This window comes from Protopterus annectens, chromosome 7.part0 (assembly GCF_019279795.1).
Source record: "Protopterus annectens isolate FY-2018-M chromosome 7.part0, PAN1.0, whole genome shotgun sequence".
NCBI lineage: Eukaryota > Metazoa > Chordata > Ceratodontiformes > Protopteridae > Protopterus > Protopterus annectens.
Genome location: NC_056739.1, coordinates 143,622,071 through 143,633,514, shown reverse-complemented (window position 1 = coordinate 143,633,514; position 11,444 = coordinate 143,622,071). Strand labels below are relative to the sequence as shown.

General features: G+C 40.0%; 1 protein-coding gene across 3 annotated transcripts in view; it reads right to left on the bottom strand.

Moving 5' to 3' along the window:
- Positions 1-371: 371 nt before the first annotated feature.
- Positions 372-11,444, bottom strand: part of LOC122806293 (F-actin-monooxygenase mical1-like) — a 1,110,237-nt gene continuing 1,099,164 nt past the window's right edge. For all 3 annotated transcript variants that reach the window (XM_044076589.1, XM_044076591.1, XM_044076590.1), the window contains exon 29: positions 372-2,297. In XM_044076589.1, the coding sequence (XP_043932524.1) occupies positions 2,101-2,297 (197 nt within the window). In that variant the 3' untranslated portion in view covers positions 372-2,100. The remainder of the gene's footprint in view (positions 2,298-11,444) is intronic.

Sequence of the window (11,444 nt, the reverse complement as noted above, 5' to 3'; positions counted from 1 at the left end):
ATAGAGAAAGGGACAGAGGGATTGTAAATAAAGGACCTGCTCTGGTAGAGATTTTAGTTAAAACTAGAACAAAAGCTGGTATTAAAAAAGGGAAAATAATAAAGCATATAAAATGCTGCATGATAACTATAGGAATCAATCAGGTTGGAAAGAGAGACTGGATAAACAAATCACAAACAACAAGACAACGTGTATGGCTCCCAATTATGCAACAAAGTCTAGAAGATTTATGATTTATGTCTAGCTGTGTTTGTATTGGTAATGTTATACTCCAAGCAGACTCCAAAAGTTTTTTCTCAAGTAGATGGCAAATATCGGAGGAGTGATGGGGAAGAAAGAAATAACTAGGAACATATGTTCAGGGAGTGTATTGAGTTGGCAGACTTTAAAAAAAAGCCATACGGAGTACTCTGTCAGAAACATTGTGCCACCAAATGGGTATAACTAAGGAAATGATTTTTTTGAACTGGGATAAAGATATGACTTGCCTACACATAGCAATACCTTGTTAAGTATAATTTTGGTGGCTGCCAAAAAAGCAACCACTAGAAAATGGAAATCAAAGTGTAAAACAACTATTTGAAATACTGAATATTGTAACAGAGATAAAAGAACTGGAAGTGGGATCTTTAGAAAACAGTAGAAGCAAATTACACAAAAAATGGAAACTCTGGGAACAATACATGCAGAACAGTGCTTTGTAGGAGGAGTGAGGTTTAAGTGAAGGCTGGAATTGGTCACTGTTAGATTGTTGATAAATATGCAAAAGAATACATCTGATGTATAATATTTGCAACTGGGAATATGCTAATATGTTTTTTTCTCTTTTATATAAATGCAGGTTTGCGTATGTCTTAAGTGATAAATCAATAAAGTTATTAAAATTAAAATGAGAATTACTTTCTCTAGTCCCTCACTGTTGACATACAACACAGAGCACAAAAAGTGCAAATCCCTGTGTCAATTATCAGGGAAAAAGGCTAAACCAAGTAAAAACAGCTGGTATGTGATTGTTTTAAAACTCTTCTCCCAAATTTACCAGACAGAACAATGACTTGTTTAATCTGGTCGAAGATCATATTTAATCATATGAGAAAAGGGCAGACCTTTAACAAAGCTTGTTACTGCTTTTTACACGGACAAGCTAACGCACAAGGTGTCTTTTGGTGGTATTTGCTCAGATGTGCCTAATTGCCACATATATGATTAGCATATGAATACTATAGAGGTTAAATGATTCCAGATTCAAAACTCAGGACAGGCTAAGTAATAAATACTACTGCAAAGTCATCCCCTCCTTCTCTTGGTAAGCGCAGGATGCCAGAGATGGCTTCAGCAGGAATGTACTAAAATACTACCTTTGAATGCAGCAGCAAGAATATCTGCAATCTCATGCACTTGCATGGGAGCTACTGCTAAGAGCCGGAATCCAATGAAGCAACATAAAACGTTTAGTGTGGCAATTTATGACAGCATTTCCATGTTTATAACAGCTGGCCTAGCAATAACTGCGGTGGGTTCCTTCCCCAACCTTTACCACTCCAACAGAGGCACTACAGCTCCTGCAAAAGAAATGTACCAAATTTACAGGTCCCTGACCTCAGGCACAACACACAGTCTGGCATAATGAGGGGAATCTGATGATGAAATGAGAGCAGAATGACCATCTGAAGATAGCGGCTCCTTAGCCGGAGCTCCAAGAAATGTAAATTACCAGCAGTTTTATAAAACACAAAGCAAAGCATTCTGGGTCACCAAAGTAAAACAGAAACCCAGAATCAAACGTACTTTTATACAAAATGCTCCATATATGTACAGAATCAAATTATTGTTTAAAGTGCCTTTATACACAGACTGCATATTCTTGCAAATAAAGCAAATGTCTTTTTTACATGAACATTTCCAGACCACTTCACTGCCAGAAAGGCAGAGTAGGTCTTCATATAAGATAAGAGAGAAACTAAATACTACAGTTTTTTAATCAGTTTCATTAAATAGTCTCCATGATGGATTTGTGCCAGTACAGCCAGTGTTGGACTCGAGTAATACACCAGCTAGTAAGTATCCAGACAAAGCACTCTACCAGTTTTGCACCTCATTTTATATCCAGTGAAAGGATAACACCCTTGGCTTTTTACTTTTACACCTTGCTGCTTGCCTCTGCTGTTCATCATTCATTTCCTGTAACCTCTGCTCCTCCAGGATCGTAATAAGTGCATCCCGCATGTGGACCACTTCCAACTTCTCCTTCAGAATACGCTCTTCTTTTGCACGATCGTAATCAGTTTTCTTTGAATCTAAATTAAAAAAAAAAAAAAAGGTAGTTAATCTGTTGGCTGTATAACTGAAATGTTGTGATTGAGCTCCAAGAGACTAATGCTACCAGGATAATGTTCAGAGTGATCCGTTACTGAACTATACCTTTAGTGTGAGGAAAGACCTATGGAATTAGCCCAGATTAACATGGCCCTCCACCAACACACTCAGCACTAAGCAAGCAAGCAGGCAATTTCACTTCTCAAAGTAAATTACAGCAAAATACAAATCACTGCACTTTGCAATAGTACCAAAAATTAAGGTTAAGACACAAAATCAATCTTCTCAAAAGTCAGAAAATGTAAGAATTTGCAGAGCCTTTTTAAAGATATTTCTTAACTGCTAGATCACAGCAAGGGCTGTGCTTTTCTAGTAATCAGATGCAACTAGGAAATATTTTGAGGGGCGCTTTTGAATAACTATGGCAGTTCTGCAACAAAAGTACACTTTGAGAGTAATAACTGATATCTAACACTAAAAATAATGTATCAAAACACATGTATCAGAAGTTCACCTTCAAGGCTGATGGACAAGAGGCAAAAAAGAATTTGATGTTACTAAAATAAATAAATTAATTAATTAATAAATAATCAGCATATGCTAATTTAATGCTGGGGAGTCTAATCTGTCTGTACATTACTGATTGGTACCAGTCAGGAATGACAAACTGATATACTGCCCAGAAAATAAAGCCAAGTTGGAACGCACTGCAGAATGAGTTGATTATGTACCCAAATACAGTCTATTAAAACAAACACAAACACATGTAGAGCAGTTCCTTTCCTTCAATGGGGCCCAGACTGGGTGCAGTGTTCATGCAATCTGAATTACCCGTTTATCAGAATAAATGGCTGCTCTTGGTCAAGACTGCAGTACTGTCTCGGCACACAGAAAGGGTGTGAGTACAATGCCTGCCCTGTAGGTAAACAGAAGGAACAGGTTAATATAGACAGTGCCTGCCTTGTGGGTAAATAGAAGGAATACAGTAATATAGGCACTGCATGCAGGAGAGAGCTAATGATTACTCTGTGAACAATGAAAACCCTAAAACTATTACTTTGTGAAGTACTTTTTCAACCTAGATTGAAAACACGTGTGTAAACAAACTGCTCGTTAACAATTCTACCGACACCTTTTGGGTTCAGCTAGTCCACAGAGTAAACCAACCTTCCCTTATAAATGCACTGCACCATTTCTGTTTTAACTGTAGTCTGCATCTTCCCCTTTATACTTCCTGTTTCTAGACTCAGAATGACAGGTTGTAGGTAGTTTTATTGAAATTCACAAAATCCTGAATGTTTTAATTTTTTTTCACTGTGGCAATGCCTCAGTCTTCATGTACGAAGGTGCACAGCCCTGCACTCTGAACGTAAAACCTACTCAACAAAAGGACCACTGCATCTCTGAATGTGGGGAAATGTCCAGTGCAATGACTGGCCATGACAGCAACTGAGTGACTTTCAACTAGTTTACCAAAAACATCAATTCTCATATTTGATGTTTTGGGTTGGTTATCAGCTTTCCATGAGCTGCGTTTCTTAATGCCTGTTACCACAATTTATATGCAACTATCCGGTAACCCTTCACATTTCTCATTTCATCTGTAAGCCCAGGCTATTTTATTCCTTGCTGTAATACACACTTTTCAAAATATCCATTTTTCAGACTTTGCATTTTAGTTGTTTTATTCAGTCATCTTGCTAACATCCCTCAGACTACAGCTCTCACTGTGCTGCTATCATTGTCAATACTTTCTACTTTCCTTTATTCGTCACAGAAGGCTACTGGGCATATCTACTGCATCATCGCTATTGGCTGCTTGCTTTTCCTACTGGTAGTGACCATATTTGAGCATGTTTTTTTTAAATCGCTACTAGCTTTTACCACCTATCATGTCTCATCACTTACAGCTAATCATGAGGTATCAGAGTCAAATGCAAATTATTGTGGTGCATTACCAAAACTGAACCCCATTATCTGTAAGTAGCACAGGTAAGGAAATTAAATGACTTCATGCGTAATTGTGCCAACTAAGTTTAGTAATGTCTACAAATCTGCAGAACAGCTTTCCTTAACAAGCAACTAAAATATTTACTCAGTGAAACAAGAACATAGTCATGATATACCACTGGAAACCCAAGCCACTGTACTCTGCCCCACTATATTTGTAGCAGTCATGATATACCACTGGAAACCCAAGCCACTGTACTCTGCCCCACTATATTTGTAGCAGTCATGATATACCACTGGAAACCCAAGCCACTGTACTCTGCCCCACTATATTTGTAGCAGTCATGATATACCACTGGAAACCCAAGCCACTGTACTCTGCCCCACTATATTTGTAGCAGTCATGATATACCACTGGAAACCCAAGCCACTGTACTCTGCCCCACTATATTTGTAGCAGTCATGATATACCACTGGAAACCCAAGCCACTGTACTCTGCCCCACTACATTTGTAGCCCTGTCCTTCAGTTCCCATTTTCTGACAAAGCTAACCAAATGGAGTAAATCCTACAGTTATGCTGTTCCTTACATCTGTTAACATCCATCTGCTAAAGAACAAGTACCACAGTCTATAGTTACACTTTCATAGCAATGCTTAGCATCTACTGAAAAGGAATTAAGCTTTAAAAAACACACAGTTTCATCTATTAATATGCTTAAGATGTGTGTACTGTTAGGAGACAGATTCCATGAAGGTGTGTACTGTTAGGAGACAGATTCCACAAAGGTGTGCGTTACACAGGTGTGTACTGTTAGAAGACAGATTCCACGAAGGTGTGCATTACACAGGTGTGTACTGTTAGGAGACAGATTCCACAAAGGTGTGCGGTACACAGGTGTGTACTGTTAGGAGACAGATTCCACAAAGGTGTGCGGTACACAGGTGTGTACTGTTAGGAGACAGATTCCACAGAGGTGTGCATTACACAGGTGTGTACTGTTAGAAGACAGATTCCATGAAAGTGTGCAGTACACAGGTGTGCACTGTTAGGAGACAGATTCCACACAGGTGTGTACTGTTAGGAGACGGATTCCATGAAGGTGTGCATTACACAGCTGTGTACTGTTAGGATATAGATTCCATGAAGGTATGCATTAGACAAGTGTGTACCGTTAGGAGGCAGATTCCATGAAGGTGTGTGTTACACAGGTGTGTACTGTTAGAAGACAGATTCCACAAAGGTGTGCGGTACACAGGTGTGTACTGTTAGGAGACAGATTCCATGAAGGTGTGCGGTACACAGGTGTGTACTGTTAGGAGACAGATTCCATGAAGGTGTGCGTTACATGGGTGTGTACTGTTAGGAGACAGATTTCATGAAGGTGTGCATTACATGGATGTGTACTGTCAGGAGACGAATTCCATGAAGGTGTGCATTACACAGCTGTGTACTGTTAGGATATAGAGTCCATGAAGGTATGCATTAGACAAGTGTGTACCGTTAGGAGGCAGATTCCATGAAGGTATGCGTTACACAGGTGTGTACCGTTAGAAGACAGATTCCATGAAGGTGTGCGTTACACAGGTGTGTACCGTTAGAAGACAGATTCCACGAAGGTGTGCGTTACACAGGTATGTACTGTTAGAAGCCGGATTCCATGAAGGTGTGCATTACACAGGTATGTACTGTTAGGAGACAGATTCCACAAAGGTGTGCATTACACAGGTGTGTACTGTTAGAAGACAGATTCCATGAAGGTGTGCGTTACACAGGTGTGTACTGTTAGGAGATAGATTCTACGAAGGTGTGCATTACACAGGTGTAACACATCTGTCGCACCCTTGCTCCTCTCATCTGCTACTTTAGAATGTTCTGTGCCTTAAATAGCGTCATGTTAGCAGTCTTACAAACCTCACGTTCTCATCCTTTCCTTATAAATAAACTTAAAGGTGCAAACCAGTCTTTTCCTTGTGAAATCAGTTTCATAAAAAACACAACGGGAGCATCCCTCCTGAATCAGTGGCAGTACCCTGACCTCAGACACTGCTGCACATAGAATTCTGTGGACCATGCTTCTAAAGTAATCAGAGCAGCTGACATACAGTCAGCACCTTGATTCTGATGTCCCACCTCTGACAGCCAAGGCATAAATTACTATAGTGCATATCTCTGTGTAATTGAGCACTTCTGCTGTCCCAACGTTTTCACACCACATGCAAAGACTATCAGCAGTGCATGCACCTGTGTATTAGGCATTTTATTTTTATTTCCATTTCCTAGAACACTGATGTCAATGGACTATTTTCAGGCTCATCCCAGGAAAATACAATGCAAAGAAAATAACAAAGCTTATATTTTGTATTAGATGGATGTATAATGATGAATAGCGAAGCATGTTTTATAAGCAAGAAATCAGGATTGTAACTAAAAAATACAACTATAAATAAAAGAACTGCAACTCAAACTTGTGACAGTTAAACTATAAGACAAGTTACATAAATGGATCATAATACAGGATAGAAGTAACTAATAACTATATGCAGTACATACAATAATGTGTATGAGGGAAGGTAGAAGGAAGGAAGGGAGGGTGCATTTGGCACGTACCTCACTAGACAACTTCAACAGCTACAGAGGCCACAAAAGTACCTCACAAAGAGTATCCTAGTCCTTAAACACTTGTCCTACACACAGACTCAAAAAAAAACTCCAGCTATTCATGCTCTGTCTCATATCATCTACTAAGAGGTGATCTCTGTTTGACTTACAAAGCCATGTATGATCCAGCTCTGTTAGAAATGCTACATCTAAAGAAATCCCAATTCCTCTGCACCACACGTTCCAGAGACCTCAACCTCATTACCACAATCAACAGAACATGCTGGAGATACAGGTTCTTAACCCCGAGACTGCCCATGCTCTGGAATAGACTTCCCATACACATCAAGCAGAGCACCTCACTGGCCCCTCTTCAAGAGCAATCTTGACGAGTGGATGGGAAATAGAAAGTTCACCCCCGGGGATCACTCCAGTGGCTCTACTTGATAGAGGCACTGGGAAGTAACGTCAGGCAGCACGATGCCAGAGCACTTCTATAGGTTAGGCTTGTGAAGGCTTCAGGGTCATTAGCCTAATACACACCTATGAACCTAAAAGCTGATGAAGACTGGAAAGAAGATGAGAAATATGAGAAATGATGGGGTGGGGGATGACATCATTCATAGAGTAACAGGGTGTAGTATAAAGGAAATGAAAGACTAGAGGGAGAGGACCTGATTTAGGTTATATTATCTATTGCATACCACTTACAGGAGGTTTCAAGATTCAGATATTTTAAGTTGGCTAAGATCAGAATGGAGTGATTGCATCTTTAGTGGGAGAGATTTCCAAATGCAAAGGGACTAGTGTTGAGAACATGTTATCAGTGCTGTCAAGTCTGTTCTAAGGGGCAAACAATGGATAGAACTTCATGGGACAGTGAGCTTAGGTTTAGGGAGTATAACATCCATTAATCTGCTAGTAAAAGAGGCAAATGTTTGTAGGTTTAAGAGTTTACAGCTTTCTGACAACACATGCATGTATTACCAACAGTTAATGAGCTGTGTACTAGGCAGTTTTCATTTCTCAGCTGTTCAACACCACATGCATGGACAACTAACAGTACTCATATCTGTCTAATTGGTTAGGAGGCAGTTCCTGTATTTTACTAAGAATGTTTTAGCAATAGGGGAAAGTAGAGTTTCTTCTTCTGGACACCAGTAATGAGTTCTTGGAGATAAAATACCCAAAGTAAAAGGTGCTGAAGAGCCAAACCCTCGCCATCACTATACACCTCATTGGTCGATGCAGGAGAAGGGCGTGGGAAGACAAATCCTTTACTACTTCAGCATACAGTGATTTTGTATAAATTTTGTATCATTGGTGATCAAGTGGGAAGGGTGGATTTGAAAAAGAAAGGCATATATGGAGAAAAGGATGTGTGTGGTAGATGGAAGATGAGGCGACTCTAGGCTTAAGGAAAATTTTCACAGAGAGGGTTGTGGGCCTGCATCACTGGTATTTTCTCCTACAAAGAGGGTGGTTGACAGGTGGACTTAATTACGGGAATGGATTACAGAAGCTAAGGCAGTTGAGTCTTTTAAAGCAGCATGGGATTTCTGGAGTGACGGTTAGGAACTGAATTACTCAGGCTGACAGATTCACAGACTCCTTTCAGCTAATTTATGCAATACAATATTAGGATCAGACCCACTAGTGAAAGGACCTGTGCATTTATTGCTGTTGGACCCCCCCCGGCCCCTTCAATAAGAAATCATCAGACACCTATCTCCATTTAGTCACTTCACTCAAACATGTTCTGTATTATTCTGTCAGTGATCACTAGCTCTAGCCTGCAGTGATGAGAAGTGAGACACCTAAACCAAGAATAGTAAGTGACAGGGATTCACATGTGAAACTACTAAGCAAGATAAAAAAGTTGTGTAGTGCACAGGTTAAATCCTGTGAATATCTGTAGAAATGGCTTTGAATTTCATGGCTTCTTCCTACATTCTGTACAACCATGAGCAGTATTTCCCTCTCATGTTACAGGACACATCAACAGGTCACTTATCTTCCCTGATCATGCATGATAATTCAGCAAGTCCCTTTCTGTCTAGTCCAAAACACGCCTAAGACGTATCATCAACTCTTACTTTACGAGTGCTGGTAAGAAAAGTCGGCATCTCCCTTACATGTCCTGCATCTCACAGAATCTCATTGTTTTCCAGTCTAGGAAATATCAGCAAGTCCTTTCCCTTCCATGTGCAGACAGAGTAACTCTCTCCTTTTTTCCATGCTAACATAACTGATCAGTACATTTACCCACCCACCCCAAGCACTAGTAGGACAGACTAGTATACTTGTATGTAGATGGTAATGTTGTTCTGACAAGGTTGTATGCAGATGGTTACATTTTGCTGACATGCCTGTATGTAGACCTGGCTGTAAGTAGATGGTAACATTGTCTTGACATGATTGTATGTAGATGGTTAAGCTGTGATGGCATGGCTGTATGCAGATGGTTACATTGTATTGACATGGTTGTATGTAGATGGTTAAGCTGTGATGGCATGGCTGTATGCAGATGGTTACATTGTATTGACATGGTTGTATGTAGATGGTTAAGCTGTGATGGCGTGGCTGTATGTAGATGGTTACATTGTATTGACATGGTTGTATGTAGATGGTTAAGCTGTGATGGCGTGGCTGTATGTAGATGGTTACATTGTATTGACATGGTTGTATGTAGATGGTTAAGCTGTGATGGCATGGCTGTATGTAGATGGTTACATTGTATTGACATGGTTGTATGTAGATGGTTAAGCTGTGATGGCGTGGCTGTATGTAGATGGTTACATTGTATTGACATGGTTGTATGTAGATGGTTAAGCTGTGATGGCGTGGCTGTATGTAGATGGTTACATTGTATTGACATGGTTGTATGTAGATGGTTAAGCTGTGATGGCGTGGCTGTATGTAGATGGTTACATTGTATTGACATGGTTGTATGTAGATGGTTAAGCTGTGATGGCGTGGCTGTATGTAGATGGTTACATTGTATTGACATGGTTGTATGTAGATGGTTAAGCTGTGATGGCGTGGCTGTATGTAGATGGTTACATTGTATTGACATGGTTGTATGTAGATGGTTAAGCTGTGATGGCATGGCTGTATGCAGATGGTTACATTGTATTGACATGGTTGTATGTAGATGGTTAAGCTGTGATGGCGTGGCTGTATGTAGATGGCTACTCTGTGCTGACATGTTTGCATGTACATGGTTATGCTGTTCTGATATGATCATATTAGGCAGTTATACTGTGCTACCATCGCTACATGTAGAAGGTTATGCTGTGCTGATATGATTGATGCACTAGGTGTATATAGATTATTACCCTGTGCTGAAATGGCTGTATGTGGATGATTGCAGTGCGCTGACATGGTTGTATGTAGATGGTTACACTGTCTTGACATGACTGTATGTAGATGGTTACACTGACTTGACATGGTCGGATACAGATAGTTACACTGTCTTGACATGGTCGGATGTAGATGGTTATTCTGTGCTGACATGGTTTCATGTAGATGTTTACATTGTGCTGAAATGGCTGTATTGATATAGTTGTATAAAGATTTATATGCTATGCTGACAAGGCTTGTATGTAGATTTTTACATTGTGCTGTCAGGGCTGTATGTAGATGGTTATCCTGCACTGACATGGTTGATGTGCTCATACTGCTGTATGTAGATGGTTAGACTACTCTGATGTGTTTGTACATAGATGTTTATAATGCGCTAACATGGCTGTATGTAGATGGTTATCCTGCCCTGACATTGCAGTATGTAGATGGTTACACTACGCTGATGTGGTTGTACATAAATGTTTATAATGTGCTAACATGGTTGTATGTAGATGGTTACCCTGCCTCGACATGGCAGTATGTAGATGGTTACACTATGCTGATGTGGTTGTACATAGATGTTTATAATGTGCTGACATGGCTGTATGTAGATGGTTATCCTGCCCTGACATTGCAGTATGTAGATGGTTACACTACGCTGATGTGGTTGTACATAGATGATTATAATGTGCTAACATGGCTGTATGTAGATGGTTATCCTGCCCTGACATTGCAGTATGTAGATGGTTACACTACGCTGATGTGGTTGTACATAGGTGATTATAATGTGCTAACATGGCTGTATGTAGATAGTTATCCTGCCCTGACATTGCAGTATGTAGATGGTTACACTATGCTGATGTGGTTGTACATAGATGTTTATGATGTGCTAACATGGCTGTATGTAGATGGTTACCCTGCCTCGACATTGCAGTATGTAGATGGTTACACTACGCTGATGTGGTTGTACATAGATGTTTATAATGTGCGGATATGGCTGTATGTAGATAACTATTCTGTGCTGACATGGTTATATGTAGATGTGGGTGTATGTAGACGGTTATCCTGTGCTAACATTGCTGATGTGCTCACATTGCTGCACGTAAACAATTACACTATGCTGATGTGTTGTACATAGATGTGCAGCCATGATGTCAGCACAGTGTAACTTTAGTATTTTAATGACTGAATATTGAGTCACTGTTTGCCTTTTGGTCTGTATGTATCTCATA